Source organism: Miniopterus natalensis, chromosome 1, assembly GCF_054644295.1.
Source record: "Miniopterus natalensis isolate mMinNat1 chromosome 1, mMinNat1.hap1, whole genome shotgun sequence".
Lineage (NCBI taxonomy): Eukaryota > Metazoa > Chordata > Mammalia > Chiroptera > Miniopteridae > Miniopterus > Miniopterus natalensis.
Window position 1 is genome coordinate 42,538,531 of NC_142081.1, and position 20,046 is coordinate 42,558,576.

General features: G+C 42.2%; 1 protein-coding gene across 2 annotated transcripts in view; it reads left to right on the forward strand.

The window, feature by feature from the left end:
• HERC1 (HECT and RLD domain containing E3 ubiquitin protein ligase family member 1) overlaps positions 1-18,104 on the forward strand; it is a 166,443-nt gene extending 148,339 nt beyond the window's left edge. For both annotated transcript variants that reach the window (XM_016208584.2, XM_016208583.2), the window contains exons 67-78: positions 720-842; positions 1,820-1,922; positions 3,157-3,326; positions 4,627-4,765; positions 6,699-6,868; positions 7,953-8,122; positions 8,405-8,570; positions 9,378-9,454; positions 10,476-10,728; positions 11,498-11,650; positions 14,425-14,730; positions 17,455-18,104. In XM_016208584.2, the coding sequence (XP_016064070.2) occupies positions 720-842; positions 1,820-1,922; positions 3,157-3,326; positions 4,627-4,765; positions 6,699-6,868; positions 7,953-8,122; positions 8,405-8,570; positions 9,378-9,454; positions 10,476-10,728; positions 11,498-11,650; positions 14,425-14,730; positions 17,455-17,640 (2,016 nt within the window). In that variant the 3' untranslated portion in view covers positions 17,641-18,104. The remainder of the gene's footprint in view (positions 1-719; positions 843-1,819; positions 1,923-3,156; positions 3,327-4,626; positions 4,766-6,698; positions 6,869-7,952; positions 8,123-8,404; positions 8,571-9,377; positions 9,455-10,475; positions 10,729-11,497; positions 11,651-14,424; positions 14,731-17,454) is intronic.
• The last annotated feature ends 1,942 nt before the right edge of the window (positions 18,105-20,046 follow it).

Consider the following 20,046-nt stretch of genomic DNA (forward strand, 5'->3'; position numbering starts at 1 on the left):
CTGTCCTTTCAGGAAGAAAGGAATCACCATTATATTTAACTTCATGCACATTTTGCTTGGCTTAATTGATAGTTTTTCATGATTTTTTTCCTATGTGGAAATGCACATTTTAAGTCAATTTAAGTTGGTCTTATAAGTTTGTTTGTCATATTTGATTCCACATTAATTCGGGATGTGCATATTTTAAAACCCCCTCCATAAAGTGTTAATACAGCTTGATATAAAACCTTTAAACAGTACAGACTTCTGTGACTCCTATCCAGTAAGCTGGAAGTAGATGGCGGAACTGCAGCATCGCTGATAGCTACTGCTCTTAAGCAATAATTGTCCCTGTCCTATACACATTGAGACTTTCTCTAAACAAGGAAATAAGATATTTTTATCTTTTTCTATATTATTCCTTAGTCTTCTCTGGTATGAATGAGTATTTTTGAGTCATATGTGCTTTTTCCCTCATTTGTGCTCTCCAATTCTGAGTTAGCCACAGATATTTGAAGGATTTCACTTTGAAGAAAAATGTTACTTTTTTTCTTTGTGGACATTAGGAATTATTTCTTATTACACATGTTTTAAAAACATATGTAGAAGTTCCTGAAATCAATAAAAATCTTTGGAAACATAGCCAAGTTTTCCTCTGAAGTAGAGAAAAGAGTCCCAGAATTGGGTATATATTTTAAGTATTATGATTTGCCTTACTAAACACCCTGTTATTTCTCCAGGTGGCTTGTGGCTTAAACCACACTTTGGCAGTATCAGCAGATGGTTCCATGGTGTGGGCTTTTGGAGATGGTGACTATGGAAAACTAGGCTTAGGAAATTCCACTGCAAAATCTTCACCTCAGGTCAGTATTATCTTTAACGTATCATTTCAGACAACATACTTTTTGTCTATGTCATTACCTCTTTTTAGTTGGAAACAATTTAAATTTAACATTTATGGTAATCCATAATGAAGTTTAGAAGCTTCTGTTGCTTATTCTTAAATGTTCTGCATTCTATATCTTGATTTTAAATAAGCCATTAATGGCTAAACTGGATGTAAAAATTCTGCAAAGATAAGTGTCTATCTCTCTGTACACGGGCTGAACACTATAGGGACTACCTTCTGTGTAAAGAAGAAATTGTATAAACATCTCCAGGGTGTCTTATGGAGGGAACCATGAACAGTCTTATAGCTACCATTTCAGTTTATTATTATCACTGAATTATACAGATATGCACCTCTGTTTAATAGAAAGGAAATTTGAGTGCATAAGCAAATAAATTAGAAGCTTATTCACATTATAGAAGATTTCTTGGCTCTACAGAAGACATCTTACACAGTTCTTTTATGTGGATTTTCCTAACATTTTTAATATTTGATTTACAAATATTCAGTTTATATTCAACTCCAGATTCACCATCATATATAGTCTATGATATCCAGAAAATTAGATGGTATTCAGCTAGGGATTCACAAAACCAGGAAGTCCCTCTCTGGGGAACATTTAAAGCAGTTACTGTCATCTCTCAAAGCAGGAAAAGTCTGACTGGGAGCAGCCCCTGGCTTTACATGGTCTTGTGGTAGTCTTTAAATGGCCACAGGTTTTTCTTTTGTTTCTGTGATCCAGAGGAATGTTTCTACTTCACATGAGGTTCTGGGGATTTTTGCCAAATACCCCTGCACACTTCTTCCCCGAAATTCAGATAGTTTGCAGAACAATATGGAAAAATAACATTTAGGAGTGTGAAGATAATTGTTGAGTTTATACATAGCAGTAGGCAAATTTAAGAGTATTTTTTTCTTTTTTAAAGTGTGCCTTACACTTTTATTTTGCAGAAAGTTGATGTTCTTTGTGGAATTGGAATTAAAAAGGTTGCTTGTGGAACTCAGTTTTCTGTTGCATTGACCAAAGATGGTCATGTGTATACCTTTGGTCAAGGTAAGGCATTTTCTAGATATTGCATTGCTTATTTTGTGTACACATATATTATAGAAACATTTGCCTCCCAGTTTTATAGGAAATGCTCTAAATTGAATTATTTTTTTTGTTCTGGGTGATGAATGGGTACTGTGACCTTTATTCACTAGCTACTTTTCTGTTCCTCTCTGTGAACTGGGTCATAAAGACACTCTCTCCCCCATTGGTGGCCCCTCATGCCATAGCCTTCACTCTTGCTAGAAGAGTTCCTCCAAGGCCCTTCCCCGCCTCCCTTTCGCCGCCTTCACTGTACTGCCACCAACACTGCCTTAGCCACTAGAGTGCCTCTGGATCCTGCCTCACCTCCTAGTCCTTCCAGGGACTGCGGGTTCAGGTCTTAGGAATTCATAGGCTGAGGGTTCAAATCTTGAGGGGCAGAAGGACCTGAGACCATGTTATCAGAAGGTTTCATGGGGCACTGTGGGCTGGAGCCTGGGATGAGGTTGCTGCAGTAGGCAGTTAGAAGTTACTTAATGCTTTGGAAAATACATTTTCAGTACAGTGGTGAGAGTGGAAGTTAGGTTGTAGACGAAACCCAAGCCAGACAGGCCTAGGGGACATGGAGAAACAAGCTAGCCTGCACTTTCTGGAAGTATGGGAGCAAAGGTAAGGAGAGAGGCTGGCTGGAAGTTTGAGGACAAGACAGATTGAATGATATCTTTTCTTAGAACACAAGAACTTTAGGGCCTTTGTGAATTATGTACCAGTCCTCTCAAATATGGGACATAATGCCTCTTGGTTTGAAATAAGCTACTGCCTGGCCAGGTGTGGCTCAGCGGTTGAGCATCGACCTAGGATCCAGGCGACCGGGGTTCGATTCCCGGTCAGGGCACATGCCCGGGTTGCGGGCTCGATCAGTGACTCTCTCATCATTGATGTTTCTCTCTCTCTCTCTCCCTCTCCTTTCCTCTCTCTGAGATCAATAAAGATACATTAAAAAAAAAGAAAAGAAATAAGCTACTAATTTCAGATTTAATTTTATTTTTATGAATAAGGAGACTGACATTTTACAAAGAAGCAGTTTCAAACTTTTTATTCACTCAGTATCCAGTATAACTTCCCAGAATAGCAGCTTTGGCCCCAATGAGTTATATATGTCATTGCCATTCCACCGTAAAAATTAAATGACTTATTAGAAAACATAAAAGGACTATGATGTGTTATCCATAAATTTCCTCTCGTCACTTTTTCTCAGATCGCTTGATAGGCTTGCCAGAGGGGCGTGCTCGCAATCACAATCGGCCACAGCAAATCCCTGTCCTGGCTGGAGTGGTCATCGAAGACGTGGCAGTTGGAGCTGAGCACACACTTGCTTTGGCATCAACTGGAGATGTATATGCCTGGGGAAGCAATTCAGAAGGACAGGTAAGCTTGCTGCTCTCATATTCTAGAGATCTGACAGAATTCTTCATTTGGGAAAGGGATAAGCTAAGAACCTCATAATGTCTACTATAGTGCCTCAGGCACATCACTTTGCCAGGGGACTGATTGTTTTGTCAGTCCAATTGTGCATCGCTCTCTCTGTCTCTCTATTGTGGCCAAGTAAGTATTGTACCATGGTTTTAAAAAGAATCACAGCAAAAAGATTAAGGGGATTAACTAAGTATATGTATGTGTCTATACACATTGATAGGTGCCTGACACATAATAAGCAGCACTTTATAAGTTTTTGCTACTCTCTCATCATTTCTACTACAGTAATATGTGAGATTAGGTACTATGAGCATCAGTTGATCTGGAAAATGGAAAGAATGAAACAATACCTTTATATTTTATAATATGACAGTGTACAAAGTACGTTTGTGTTTATGCAGGAAGTTTTGTCACCTTCATTATATAGAGGAGTGAACTGAGCCTCTAAGAGGTTGAGGAAAGGCTCAAGGTTGACAGGTTTAGCCTATGCTATATATAGAGGAGGGAGGGACTTCGGTGGGAGATGTCTGAGATGCCTGGAACTATAATGGCTTTCAGCCCTACATGCAGAGCCACATCCCCTTCCTCTATAAATCCTCTCTGGGTCTGGCTGCTGCTAGAGTTAGGTACTCAGGGGCCCTCCCCTCAAGTTCAAGGTCCAGTATTATCCATTTTGGCCCTGTCGTCTCCTCACCAGTGTCTTAATGAGAGGAGAGTTAACATTGAGGACATCTTTGGCAGGTCCCTGACAGGGCCTTGACATGATCCTGTCTAATGAAGTTGTGGTGCTTAGCTGCTGAAACACTGGTTGTCCCAGTCAGACCCTAAGAGCAGAAATCTGGAGAAAAGAATCTGCTTCTGTAGTTGCTTGTTTATTTTTGTACCAGCTAACCATGTTAAAAATCAAGAAATCAATGGGTTTTAAGTAAAAGCTCTATAGATCATTGTTATTTTTTAACTCTAAGAATTCAGTTCCTCTCCAGAAGTGGAATCCAAGGATGTGTTCAGTCATTAAGATTCATCTGCTAGATTTGGAATGGCCTTGTTGTAGCTTAGTTTTTAGGAGACAGTCTGAGCTCTGGGGACCATTCTGATAGAGAAAATCAGAATTCATTTTATTATTTTGATGCTGTGGCTTTGTACAGATGTTAACCTATTTATATCTGCTACCATCTAAGACAGATTTCATCATCTTGGCTTCCTCTCTTCCTCTTTGTAATCAAATTTCTATATATTTGTAATTTATCCCTAGCTTGGCCTAGGCCACACCAACCACGTTCGAGAACCAACCCTGGTAACAGTTTTGCAAGGGAAAAACGTTCGGCAGATCTCAGCTGGTCGCTGCCACAGTGCTGCATGGACAGCTCCGCCTGTCCCGCCAAGAGCACCAGGTGAGGGATGAAATATCCATGCTCCTGCAGCTTCTCTTTCAGCAGTACCCAGCTGCACTGTCTGCTTGCCAGTTTCAAACTGCATCCAGACATTGTTCTGAAACCATCAAACCTTCCCCCACACAACCAAAGCACTTTTTGTGCTAGCTGTAAATACTTTCACAGCAAGTTCTCTTGCAACTCCATTATGATGCAGTCCCTCTCTGCACCCCCAAAAGAAGAAAACATATCACTTAGGCAAGCAAAAATTTATAATTTTTGAGCAGAAACTAAGTGTTTTTGTATATAAAAGAAGTGATGAATTGTAGCTGAGGCCTGCTGTTAGGAATAAAGATTAAAAGGCCTGAGACCATTTGTCAAATTCTTCACCCCAGTTAACCATTTGAAACATGAGGTTATCTCTGCATTGGCACAGCAAAAAAATTGTTGCCATTTTACTTCATGTAGGAAGACTGATGGGCTGTTTCGACCTTTTTGTATTTCTTTGCTTTTAATTTATTATGAAATCCTTGTAGATCTACAAAAATATATAAAAAAAATAAAATGCATATTTGTGTACTTAATGTGCAACTGTGTACTCTCCTGATTAGATCTATCTTCCATTCCCCACAAATGTAACTATTAATCTTAAGTGTGATATTTATCATTCTTATGCATTTTTTCATATCTGAGCTGTTCCTTTCCCAGGTCCTCAAGCCCTTTGTTTCTACCATCCTCTGTTGTCTAAGGCACCAGAATTTCCCTGAAGTGACCTTGTGCCTGAGAGCTCAGCATTCTCTTCCTTTTTTGCTAACTTCTTTGCTTAGCCATAGGTCCTTAGGAAAGACTCCCCATGGAAATTTTTTCTCTTAGATACACCCTAAGAGAGCAAGGCAAGACTACCAAGAAGATTACAAACACGCAGGAGGCAGTTTCTGGTTAATAGGATCCAGAATGAGCAGTACTGTCCATGCACTGACAATTTCAGGCACTTAGGGCCTCCTACAGCTTCCAGAAGGATTTCCTTCCCACTTCAGGACAGAGGATACACAGTGTGGTGGTTTAAGGTTCAGTCTCTGGAACCACATTGCCTGGCTTGAATCCTGGCTCTTCCATTTATGAGCTGAGTGACCTTGAAACTCGGTTTCCTTGCCTATAAAATGAGGGTAATAATAGCACCTATTATAAAGAGCTATAGGAGTAAATGAATCAGTTCCTGGCTCTTAGAATAGTGCCAAGCACATAAAAGTACTCAATAATTGTTAGCTTTTATTAATAGTAGTAAAATACCTCTAGGAATTGAGCTATACAAATCTTTATTTACAGGAAACACAAATAAGTTGAGTATCTTGTTTCTGCTCCTTTGTGCATTTTTATTAGAGGGTAACCATGGATACAGTCCTGGTAGTCTTTGCTTCTACAGAGCTCTTACTCTTGCAGTAAAAGGCTTTCATGAATCATGCACCTATATCTTTCATTCTGTCATGGTCACTTTCCTTCAGATCCCTAGTAAATGGGGGAGGTTGCCCATTTTCATATTCCAGAACTGCCTGCCTGGTCTTGGCCCACAACTTGTGTTATTATGAAGATGACAGTTATTGAATATGAAAGGAAGAATTTGGGTTTTTCTGGTTTTATCGGTGTGTGAAGGAACTGTTTCAGTTCCATAGTTAAACAGGAAACTAAACTAAAGGAGGAAAAAAATGTCCATAATGATAAATAAAAAAGATGTTTTAAAAACCAACACAAGTTCATCATAAATTAAGGTGAATTGATGGATAGAGAAATTGATAAATATGTGATATAGCACATATAGCAAAATAGTAATTATAGAATTTAAGTGGTAGGGATGGATGTTCATTGTACACTTTTCTGTGTGTTTGAAATTTTTCAAAATACTGAAAATGCAGGTAATGCATTTTCCTTTATACATGTCCCTCTGCTCTCTGGGCAGGTGTGTCAGTACCTCTGCAGCTGGGCCTGCCCGATGCAGTGCCCCCCCAGTACGGGGCACTGAGGGAGGTGAGCATTCACACCGCGAGGGCCAGGCTCCGGCTGCTTTACCACTTCTCGGACCTCATGTACTCATCCTGGAGGTTACTGAACCTCAGCCCCAACAACCAGGTAACATTCCAGCTTGGGAAATAGTGTCCATGATGTGCTTACCTGGTCCGAGCCTTTCTCTCAGCCTTCGAAAAATTCTTTCATGGCTAATACTTTCTACTCTTAGCACCTGAGAGATGTAGAAAAGGCAACAATTCTGTTTCCATTTATTGTTGATTTATGACAGTCCGGATATTGGTAATCATACTGCTAGACACAAAGTAGTTTTCTGTCTCTGTTTTGGTTTGTCTAAACCTCAAGGAAGAATGAATGACTAAGCATATATTTTCTATAAAGACCATTTTATGATTTTAAAACTTAAGCACACAAAGCTGTTAGTACCAGTTAAGGCTGTTACATAAATGTGTACATAGCATTTAGGAGACTTCTTGGACTTCTTGTTCTTCTTGCAGATGTGCATTCTGGGTCCTGTGGAAGGGGAGGTGGGGAAGATAAAGTAAATTAGGCTGATTTAACTGTATTTATGGAAGAGTCTAGAAATACAGAAGGAATCAAGCTGGCTGTGTTTGTTTGTTTAATGTGTAGGCATGCCTACCAAAATGTATATCAGTTTATAAAACTGTTCATCAAAAATCTTTTGAGGAGCCAGTCATGGAGTAGATGAGAGATTTGACAAATCATTGTTAGAAGTAGATAATCAGGTAGGTATGGAAAACTGTGTGCACTAAACAAAGTGTTAGCAAACTGTAATTAGTGGGAGAAATGTTTAATGATATACAGTTAGGTGAGAAAAGCAGTGGAAAATCATATAAACAGTATGATCTCAACAATGCAAAAAATGTATGTCTACATAACATGGAAGGAAGCTGGAAGGGAATCAAAGTGTTAATGGTAGAATCTCCATATGGTAGGATCACAGATGATTTCATTTGTATGTACATATGTGTGTCTTTTTCTATATTTTCCAAGTTTTTAAAAATAATACTCATTTTATCAGAAAAAATTTTTAAGTGACTAATACTCATACCCAAGTTTATGCTTTTAATGTGAATTTCAAAAACAAATTATATTCTAAAAGTGAAAAGTGTTATTTCTTGTAAGCCTTAGAGTAGACCATTTCTGATAAGCTTGCTTTCTGTTACAGAACAGTACATCTCATTATAATGCTGGAACCTGGGGCATTGTGCAGGGACAGCTTCGGCCTTTGTTAGCCCCCAGAGTCTACACCCTCCCAATGGTGCGCTCCATAGGAAAAACCATGGTTCAAGGCAAAAACTATGGACCTCAAATTACAGTAAAGAGGATATCAACCAGGTTAGCATATGTGTGTATGTTTTGCCAACTAGCTAACTTTTTTTTTTAGGTGAACTTTACTAACTAATCTCTGTGAGCCTTAGCTTCCTCATTTGTCAAAGAGGATAGTAACAGTGCTTACATTAGGACCCAATGTGGCTGTATTGGGCCTAGCACACTGTTTAGCTGTTGTCAAGCTAGCCTGTTCATCCACTGATGGGAAGATATCTTCAGGTGACCTTTGTGGTGGTTTGGGAAGTTGGTGAAAGTTGTATTTTATTCTGTTTTCCCTTTCTTTTAAAGAGGACGGAAGTGTAAGCCCATCTTTGTCCAAATAGCGAGACAAGTAGTTAAACTGAATGCATCAGACCTTCGTCTGCCTTCCAGAGCGTGGAAGGTTAAGCTGGTTGGAGAAGGGGCTGATGACGCTGGAGGGGTGTTTGATGACACAATCACAGAGATGTGCCAGGTATATTCATTCAGTGTCCCCTGCTGAGTTGCCCACTGAGGTGTTGGCCATTTTACTGTTTCCACTGTTTACTCTGTCAGACATGTTTCCATAAACGTAGCAAGGATGCATTTGTGAACCTTATATAAAGTCATGCTGTTAATGGTGTAAGGATTTGTGAAATGCTTTATGAAGATACCTTACTAAATAAATGTCAGTGCTTAGCCATCTACCAGTGACTCACCATCTGTTGTGCTATAATACTGGCAGGGAAAACAACAATGACACATATTTATATTTATGTAACAGACAAATCCAGGACCACTCATGTGCTCTGATTTATTCTGGTGTTTTTAGAACTACAAGGCTCCAGGTGAATTAGAACAACAAGTCTTAAGCGTTTGGACCAGTTCTTATTTAAGATCTACAGTGGCAGCTTTGCTTCCAGATCAGCTCTGACCTTTTCAGCTTTGCCTGGTATTAGGATTTTTCTGATAAATCCTGTGACTAAAATAACACTTGGCTCTCAGTTATTGAGTCTATTTGAATATCATTATACCCTACTCACAGATACTCCAACTCCTGCCCTGGATTGACTTTTTCATACTGGATTGACTTCACATACTACAGGGTATTTTCTACATGGGGGAGTTCCTAATTTTATTTTAAATTAAAACTGCAAAAATAATCATAAAGAGATGTCTGGTTGTCACATAGCATTATGAAGTCCTCAAATATTCTCTTTCAGTATGATGTTTAATACAATTAGATCATTCTCTTGATGCATTTCATTTTCATTTCTCAAAAAAGTTTTTCTTTCTTCTGCAGGAACTCGAAACTGGTATTGTTGACCTTCTTATACCCTCTCCCAATGCTTCTGCAGAAGTGGGTTATAATAGGGACAGGTAAGACAGCAAGTGTTTATGGAATGTGAGAAATAAAAATAATAATAATAACTCACATTTATGGGATGTTTACTGTGCGCCAAGCACTGTTCTAAGTGCCATACGTGTATTATCCCACTGAATCCTCATTATAACCCTAAGGAGTAGAAACTACTGTTATTCTCTTTTCACAGATAAGAAAACAGACATTTTTATTATGACTTGGTATTTAGTATAGGACCAACTCTGATAATATAGAGAGGTAGAGGAAACTCAGACTTGATAATGAAACCTGACCTCTTTTTGTGTTTCTGAAGGTCAGCATGGCCTCTCTTCAAGGAATTTGCTGCATCAGATTTTATTTAAACACTTTGATACACTGTCAAGTCACAGCACTTAGTATTTGTAATTGTATATTATCCCTGTATATTATCCCTGTATTTGCCAAATTTTGAATTTTGTACTTTGTTTCATGTACTTGTACATGATAAATGAAATGATTTTAGGGAATAGGGCATCCTGGAGCAGATAGCTTAAGCATAAGACCATTCACTTGCCCTTTTATGGTTCTTCTAAAAATGATTCAAAATATGGTCACTGTGTTATCTAGAGTAGTAGCTACAGGTCACATATAACTGTTGAGCACTCAAAATGTGGAAATGTGAAGAACTGAATTTTAAATTTTATTTAATTAATTTAAATGGCCACATGTTGGGCAGCGCAGGTCTAGACTACTGCTGTAGCTGTTGGATAACTTTTTTTAATACATATATTTTTAAATATGTTTTTATTTTACAGGGAGAGGGAGAGGGAGATAGAAACATCAATGATGAGAGAGAATCACTAATTGACTGCCTCCTGCACGTCCCCTACTGGGTATTGAGCCCACAACCCAGGCATGTGCCCTGACCAGAAATCAAACTGTGACCTTCAGGTCCATGGGTTGACATTTAACCACTGAGCCACACCGGCCAGGCAGGATAGCTTATTTCTAATAAAACTGAGGACAATTTTGTTTGAAATATTTTCTTTAATTCTGCAGGTTCCTTTTTAATCCTTCTGCCTGCCTTGATGAACACTTAATGCAATTTAAGTTCTTGGGAATTTTAATGGGGGTTGCCATTCGTACAAAGAAGCCTCTGGACCTCCACTTGGCCCCTCTAGTGTGGAAACAGCTGTGCTGTGTCCCACTCACCCTGGAAGACCTAGAGGAGGTAGATCTGCTCTACGTGCAGACCCTCAACAGCATTCTTCACATTGAAGACAGTGGGATTACTGAGGAAAGTTTCCATGAGGTAACTGCTGGCCAGTCCATGCTTCTGCTGGTGTTGAGCAGAATTTTTTTTGTAAAACTCCGGTATTGTCTTCTGTGTGCTGTCTAGCTGACCCACACCATGTCCCATTGCTGCCCTTAACGTATAAATCCCAACAATTTATTTATTTATTTTTTGTTAATCTTCGCCCAAGGATATTTTTTCCATTGATTTTTAGAGAGAGTGGAAAAGAGGGAGGTGGGGGAGAGATAGAGAGACATTGATGTGAGAGAGACACATTGATTGGTTGCCTCCCACATGTGCCCCTAACCAGAGTAGGGAATCAAACCTGCAACCCAGGTACATGCCTTGACCAGGAATAGAACCCGTGACCCTCCCGTGCTTGGGCTAATGCTCCAACCACTGAGCCCTGTTGGCCAGGACTCAACCCCAGTGATTTAAATAGCTGCTAACAGAGTTGGCTCCAGCACCCAGTGTCTGCTTCTTCTCCTTTAACAATCTTGTGCATGTTAGAGGAGAGGACCAAGAAAACCAAGGTGGAGAGAAAGTCCTGGGACAACCAGAGTTCGTCCAACCTGGTTTAGGGGAGAAAGATTCAGCCTCATTCTTAGTTACAGCCAGATGAGTCAGCATTCCCTGCCAATCAAGTAGCCTGACCAGCTATCTCAATTGCCTTGTTTTCATCCTTAAAAATATTGATGATGTTACTGTCTTTGCTGTATTTGTATGTAACATACTTTTTGTTGTCATTTCTACCATGTAGTAAAATTCTTTTTCCTTCTGTTCTTAGATGATTCCTCTTGATTCTTTTGTTGGCCAGAGTGCCGATGGCAAAATGGTTCCCATTATCCCTGGTGGAAATAGTATCCCACTCACGTTTTCCAATAGGAAGGAGTATGTGGAGAGGGCCATTGAATATCGACTTCATGAGATGGACCGACAGGTGAGATGAAACATTTCAGGAGGTGCATGTGAATATTTGCCTTTGTCTCCCAACAAGAGCTGAATAGTTACTACCAAATTTTGGCGTTTAAGTTGACTGTGTTGATTCATTTGTATCTATATGTCAGCCCCTATTCAGAGACTTTCCAGGCCATGTCTCTGGGTCTATCTCCTTACTCAAGGCCTTTCTTAGGTCAGCTCTGAATTGGTCACTGATTGGATTGAGGCCAAGCTGTCTGACCTAGGCCTTCATACTCTACATTCTTACTCTTTCTCATCTTTACTGCTTTCCAACCCAGTGTCCCCACTCCAGCTTGGTCAGCCAGGGTCAGTATGAAGGAACCCCTGAATATGGATCTTGCAATCCCACATGAGTGCCTCTTCCCCTCTCCTGCTACAGTCCTTCAAGCCCCAGCTGAGAATGTGTCTCCAAAACAGACCAGCTTTCCTACAGATCCATAACCTGTAGAGATCTCTTTTGTTACTTAGAAATTCCTCAAGATATCACATTCTTCTGTGTTGTGGTCTAAGAATTAGGCTGCAGAGTTTGGGTGTTGTTTCTTCAATTAGCTTGTAAGATATTAAATAAAGAATGTATTCCTTCTTTTTGTCCATCTATCTGTATCCTATATATTCTTGTTCTATGTTGACATAGAGTAAGCATTTAATAAATGATGGGAGTATGGTCATGAAATCAATATTGTGTCAAAAGATGATTTTTTTGGTTATGCAATTCTTAATAGCTACTTCAGTAATACTTCATTTTCAAAATATATTGGAGTCTTATTGAGAGCTGGACTCAGGCTCTGAGGCTGTGTAATAATTTTAAATACATAGGCGTGGCTCAGCTGTTGAGCATCAACCTATGATCCAGGAGATCGAGGTTCGATTCCCTGTCAGGGCACATGCCCGGGTTGCAGGCTTGATCCCCAGTAGGGGGTGTGCGGGAGGCAGCCAATAAATGACTCTCTCATCATTGATGTTTCCATCTCTCTCTCTCCCTCTCCCTTCCTCTCTCTGAAATCAATAAAGACATATTTTATAAATAAATAAAATACATATATTCCATACCCTTCACTCCTGGTTCCTTCTTTGACTCTGACTTTGGGCCAAGTCCAGTCAAAAAGCTATATCTCTTAGTTTAATGAGTGTGGGTTCTGTTAGCAATGCTGTTTACATAGCCAGGGCTTAGAATTTGTCTTCAGTTCTCAACTATTTTTAATCCTCAGAGGTGAAAAACTGACTAAAAATGTATTGGTCACCTCCTGTATATCAGGCATGGTCTGGGCACCTTCATGTGCAGTTTTTTCCATAGTTACTCTGTGCGATAAGGATTGCTAATACCATTTCACAGATGAGAACACTGAGTCCAGAGACATGCAGTGATATGCCCAAGGCAGAGTCAGGATCCCAAACCAGGTTTAACTTGGGGGTCCAGGCTCTTCTGCTACCCTTCCTCTGAGGGTTGCCTTGACCCTCCTCTCTTCGTCATTGGTACTCTGCTCTGGCTTTGCTTCTTTCTCTGTAAGGAGGCTTTCTTTTTCTTTCACTTCCTCTCATCTCTTAGAACCCAGTGTTCTTCCCATAGCTGTCCCTAGTTGTCCCCTGCTCAAGCAGCCAGCCTCTACTGTAGCCTCAGTTTTTCAGACAGCTATTGGTTTGTATTCTACCAGGCATGACATCCTGTTTTGGGCAGACTTTGGCTGAGGTATTTTAATACCAGTAGAGACTGCCCTCACTACCAATCCTGTTTCTTAGCCCCAGACATATCAACCCTGTACTAGCCATAACCCCAGGGCCTTCCTCAAGGTATGGCCCCTGTGGAGGCTCTCATGTTTTGTTTTGTTTTGTTTTTTTATGGTAGATAGTTTTGAGTTGGCCAAGAGTGAAGGTGTGCTTATGAAACAAACCTTGAAGAGTGATGAGTCTGTGAATAGGGGATGCACTACTTGCAACTTGGGAGGAGTTCTTCTAAACAGACTGTGTGGTCAGCTCCCCCTCAGCATTCCCTCACTGGCCTGCTCTCAGCACTATGCTCAGAGAACAGAGGCAATATAAACTCCTGGTCACACAGACTTTCATGTAGTTCCTCAGTTAAAATTCTCATCATAATTATTTGAGCAGCAGTTATGTGCCTCACTTTTCAGGTGAGAAAATTATAGTAAAAGGAGTTGTGGAACTGGGATTTGGAACCCGAGTCTCCTAATTAAATTCTCTTTCCTTTCTAGTGCCCTCCTAGAAAGGACTTTTCAGTTTTACTTTCTTTTTTGTACTTTTCTAACTTATTTTTTAACAATGAACACAAATAATTTTTATCAAAAAATGACTGTTTTCAAAAGAAAAATAAGTTACAAAAACAGTGGAAGCTACACACGTCCTCCAAGAGCTTCTTACCCTGCTGAGGATTCAAACTATTCCACAGAGCATATTTTCACAGCTTGTGGCCACGTATGTGGCAATGTGAGTGAGTGGGGTTGGCATTAGGGAGGACGCAGCAGACTGGGACTTCATGGAAGAGGGGAGTTGGGCTCCTAAATTGGACTTAAACTAGGACCAGAAGGAGTGTCTGAGTCCCATAAGCAGGGAGAAGCCCTAACAAAGGGTCAGAGGAAAGGAGGGTGGGCCTCATGCATGGGCACTCATGGCTGGAGTTCTGAAGCATAAGTAGGGTCTGGGGAGCGGCTGAGCAGGCAGGAGGTGCCCAGCCCCGTTGCGTTCATGATAGGTGCCCAGTCTATATACACATGTTGAATGAACACCCTCTCCTTGGGGCAGGTGGCTGCAGTCCGAGAAGGGATGTCCTGGATCGTCCCTGTGCCACTGCTGTCCCTCCTCACAGCGAAGCAGCTGGAACAGATGGTGTGTGGGATGCCTGAGATCTCTGTGGAAGTCCTGAAGAAAGTGGTGCGGTACCGGGAGGTGGATGAGCAGCATCAGCTGGTGCAGTGGTTCTGGCATACACTGGAGGAATTCTCCAATGAGGAGCGGGTGCTGTTCATGAGGTTTGTGTCTGGAAGATCTCGACTACCAGCCAACACTGCTGACATTTCTCAGAGATTTCAAATCATGAAGGTTGATAGGGTAAGTAAGCTATTTCTTCTTCCTTGGTAATGTCTGTCCTTATTGTATGTTGGGAAAACCAAACTGTGACCCTCAAGTAGGTCTGCCAGTTCAGGGTAAATGCTTGGAATTTCCAGATTAAAAAGAAAATCAACCAGAAACATCACATAAGTTCAGTAAAAGAAAGCCCTAAATGGATGTAGAAGGTACACTACAACCAATGACCTTCCATAAATCCCAGTATCTTTCTGAGTGAAAGCTAAGCTTGGCAGAGGGGTCATTAGTTGCCTCTGTCTCTTATTTCCTACACTTTTTCATTGTGTAACTTATCACTGGAACATGGTCTTGTTTGTTTTCATGAAGATACTAACCGTTAGCTGGTGCACGTGCTCTAGAAGGAACTTGAAGACGCGGGGAGCAACAATAACGTGCTCTGCAACTGTGTGTGTGGTGTGCCTCGTGGAGCAGGCAGTGCAGCTTCTCTGTGGCCTGATGAAAGGCCCCAGCTGCAGAGCCCCAGCCCAGCTGCCGTTTTGACAGATGGCTTAGGAATAAAAGGGCTTAGAGTTTTAAATGCACACTGCTGCCAGAGTCATCTTTCTCAAGCACCCATCTGACCATGTCATTCCTCTTTTCAGACCATTCAGGGGCCCCCTGTATTGACTCCAGGACAAATGCTGACCATCTCTGCAGCCTTAAACACCTTCAGTGTGGCCTCTGCCGCATTTTGTGATATAACCTCTTGACACTTATTATGTTCTGGCTACAATGGACCACTTGCCTTTCTCCCTGACAGACCATGCTGTTTTTAAACTTCCGTGCCTTTGTGTACGCTGTTCCCTAGCTTTAGCAAGTTCCCCTTTACACACTTTTCCATCTATGCTTAGCAAGCACTTATTTATCCTTTAAGCCTAACAACAGTGTCATGTTCTCCAGGAAGCCCTCCTGGATGCTTTCCTGTGTCCCCTGATTATTCCTAAGGGCAGACTTAGATCTTCTATCTACCTCCTGGACACCTGGTATACCCCTCAAACCCAGCATGAAGTTAGAAGTGTCTGTGTTTCCTCCGTCCCTGCTCCCTCTCCCCTCCCCCAAGCTGGGCAGTCCTCCAAACAGGGCCCATGGTATTTATTCTGGAAACAGTAAGGAAAGTACGGCCTCTTCACACAAGGGCCCTTCCTGCCAGTTTCAGCAGGTTTCAGTATCTGCCTTTCTGGTGTTTTTCCAGTAACTACTCCTGGAAGTTGCAATGGCCAAAGCCATCCCTCCCCCACTGCCTCCTGAGGCTGCCAGCCCAGGCTCCACTCCTGGGCTAGGCTTGTTGGTGAGGCCACGCACAGGAAGAACTATGAAAAGAGCCTTTCCATAAATTTTCTACATGACTTGCCAGAAACTATAAGTTGTAAATCTGTTTTGTTGCTTCACAGAGAGGTGGGGAGGAGGAAATAGTTTATTTCTATTCAGCTCTGAAAAAAACCCTTGCCTTATATCTCTCCAGGGCTACCCCTGCCATCCCTGGAGTTAATCCACCACTAATCCCCTGCCTGGGCCGGGCAGGGTGTCAGCCTCAGAAAACTGACCACTTCGGGTCTCTCCTTTGTGACTGACTCTTACACCATCCCTCTGGTTTCCAAGTCCAAACCACCTGCTAACATTCCCCTTCAATGTCTTTGCTGGTTTGGGCTTTTCTGCATTCAGGCTTTCTATGACCTCACTGGCTCCGGCACAGTTAGGTTTCTGGGCCCTCCATCTCCCACCTCTTTGAAATGCACTCGCCTGGTATAGAGTGTAGGTCTCCGAGGAGGAGGAGGAGATAGAGGCTGGTTTTAAGTGGGGGCTGGGCAAGAGAGAGTAGGCAGGTTCTTTTTAAAAAACTAAAAAAATCTATAAAATCAATGTAATGTTGTTAGAATGATTACAAACAGTTTGGAAAATGGTTGTGTTTGCAGGGAAGGACAGGGAGCATGTATAATCCTGTCTATTAGTAGCCATTCTCACCTTTCACCTTTGTGTAATTCCTCCCAGTCTTTACTTCTAGCATACATACACATTTTTGCATAATATATTTAAAATTTTGTATTCTGCTTTTTTAGCTTAACAGTCTACCCCCAGCACTTTTCTGTTTTGCTGCTAGTCATCATAATTACCATTTTAAATGACTGCGTCACTATCAGTGAAATGGATGGACTTGCGTTTAGTTAACTTCTCCTTCCTCACTTGAGCTGTGTGCTGGTGGCCACGGGGGTGAAGTGTTCAGCATGCACACTGCAAGGACGGTGAGGGGAGCAGGAGCATGGTGGCTTCCTGGCGATTGTTCCTTCCATTTCACCAGCTCTGTTGGGGGATCCTGAAGCAGCTTCACATTTGTACCTTCTTGGTGAAAGGGAATGAACTCTGTTGCACTCTTACTCTGTGGTAGGCACACTGTGAAGCATGTTCTCTTACAAATCCTGCCAGTCAGGGCTTGTTCTCACTTTACACATGAAGGCATTAGAAGAGTGAGGGGAGGAAGGGAAGCATCTTCACCAAAAGCCTTGATGGCTATGGACACCAGAGCCCACGCTCTTTCTACCGTGGCCCAGTCTCTGCTTCCCCTCAAGTTGGCGACTCAGTCATGTCTGTGGAGCCCATCTTAAAGGCAGGGAGAAGTGCTTTCCTGACTGGGGGACGGTGGTAATGGGCAGCCCTTCTCCCCCCATGACACCCTGATGCTGCCCTCATGGCTCTGGGTCTCTCTCTCCACAGCCTTATGACAGTCTGCCTACCTCACAGACCTGCTTCTTCCAGCTGAGGCTGCCCCCCTACTCCAGCCAGCTGGTCATGGCTGAGCGCCTGCGCTACGCCATCAACAACTGCCGCTCGATCGACATGGACAACTACATGCTCTCACGAAACGTGGACAACACTGAGGGCTCCGACACCGACTACTGACTGCTGGGGGTGCTGTGCCGCCACCCCCCCTTTTCCTCAGTAATGCTCACTTCCAATTTAATGTTGATATACTTTTATGGTAACTACATAGATGTTTTAGGAACATAAACCAACATTATAAACAGTGGCCACATTTAGTTACTCTAAATGTAACAAAGAAATTAGATGTTTTTATTTTTCTGTGATTGTACAAAAAAAAAAAAGACAAAGTGCTCTCAGTCAGGTTTTCCCCTCCATATTTTTGGTCATTTTTGATAAGTTTGCATGGAACCATTTTGGTGCATTTTTTGTTGGGAATGGTACCTTTTTGTAAACCCACCCAGTGAACATGAAATTGTACATTGTGTATAATTGTTCATTAGAAAGGACAGTTTTACATGAATATTCATATATTTATTTTGTTTTAATTTGAATTGCCTGTGCAGGGTTCCTTATGCAGAGAAATAAAGCGAGTCAGGAAACAATGTGAGCTGCTTTTGTTACCTCCATGGAGCTTCTGACTGAGAGAAAGAGCAAGTTTTCAGGCTAGTCTTCCACTCTTGATGGCTTTTTGACCCATCAGAAACATTTCTTCCCACTGAGAGTGGCCTTTGCTTGGAAATAACATAGCAGAGGGCCACGTGGGTATAGCAGTCCCTGGGGAAGCTCGTTTTCATTTGTTTTGCAATCCTAGGTCTCTCTGTTCCCTCACTCCAGAGGCCTTGCTTTAGCCACTCAGCCCATTCTCTCAGCACCACTTTTCCTCCTCCTACACAGCTGGTTTAAAGTGTAACATGCTAGAAAGAAGCCCCCAGATGCCTAGTGTGTGGTGTGGCTCTACGAGGCAAGGAGGAAGTTAACCAAAGTAGTACGGTTCTGACCCTGCCTGTGAAGAACAGTGATGGAATGAAAGAGCAGGGCAGTTTACAGAAATGCGCCATGTCTGCAGGGAGGGCAGCCAGGTGTACAGAAGGGACAGCTGCTGCTCATAAGCACTTAGCAGGCATGGATGAGTGACTGAGTGAGTGAACATGTGAACTAATGTGAGAACTAATGAGTGGCTCTAATATTCTCGAATGATGGGTGGTGGGGAGTTGTGCAGGGGGCTGGGGAAGGGGTTGCACTCTCGGTGCTTGAACCCAGCCCTGGAGTGCCCTGGGGATTGTGCTCATCTGCCAGGAATGTCGGGATGAGTGTGTGATGTTAGGGGAAAGGCCATCCTAAGAGCATCTGTGAAGACTGGCTGCCAGGAGTGGGAATAGGAGGAAGACAAGGCCTTTGGGTAGCCTGTCTCATCCACAGCAAGTCCAAACCAAAAGCTGCCCCAGTGTACTTGAAGACCAACAGCCTGCACAGTGAGATGCCTCACAGACAGCCTTACAGGCAGTTTTTTCCATAAGGAAGATAGAAAGTGTGTGTTTTTAAGAGAAATTGGAAGAAGAATATGGTTTTGTTGGCTGAGATAATGTGGTGCATGGATCTTTCCCAGTGAGACCATCTAATAATATTTAGAATGATGGCATCTTATCAGAAAGAGGCTTCAACTGGAACTGGGTCTCAGAGGGAAATCACAGCTTCCAGAGAACTGGGGTTTCTGGGCAAAGACAAGGCTTTACTACCTGATCTGAGAGCTCAGTCAGTAGCAGTGGTAAAGGGCTCTGGAGTCAGAAGGCATGGCCCAGGTCCCTGGACCAGGAAGGTTCTCTTAGAGAAGGGAGGCTTCTGTGCTGCTCAGATCCTGGACTATGCTGAGAGACAGGTATTTTACAACTTTCTGGGCAGGTCCTGGTGACAAGTGGGTCTTCTTGCTGGGGTATGCTTGGCTGAAGGTGTACTGAGCTGAATGATTCATCTGTCTCAAAGACTCTTTTATTTTTATTTTTTTAAAAATATGTTTTTATTGATTTCAGAGAGAGGAAAGGAGAGGGAGAGAGAAAGATAGATAGAAACATCAATGATGAGAGAGTCATTGACCAGCTGCCTCTCGCATGCCCTCTACTGGGGATCAAGCCCACAACTCGGGCATGTGCCCTGACAGGGAATCGAACCTCGATCTCCTGGAACCTAGGTTGATGCTCAGCCACTGAGCCACGCCCAGCCGGGCAAAGACTATTTTAAATCAAAGTAATACTTTGACCTTTTAAAGCTCTGACCTCTGCTGCCACAGTTTGCTCTGGACTGAGGAGCAGAGGCACCCCCAGCAGGCTGACACTCATAGTTCTGGGTCCTATTGTTGCCTGACAGGGACTGGGCCTGGAGAGGGTCTGCCTCAGGCTGGCCTGTAGTATATATAAGTTCTTGACTTTGTGCAAGAAAGATTTCACAACACAAGTCCAGGTAATTTTGAGAGTATGTTTATTAAAGCTGGGGACACTGTGCCCTAGATGGTTTTGCTCAGTGGTTAGAGTGTCAGCCCATGGACTGAAG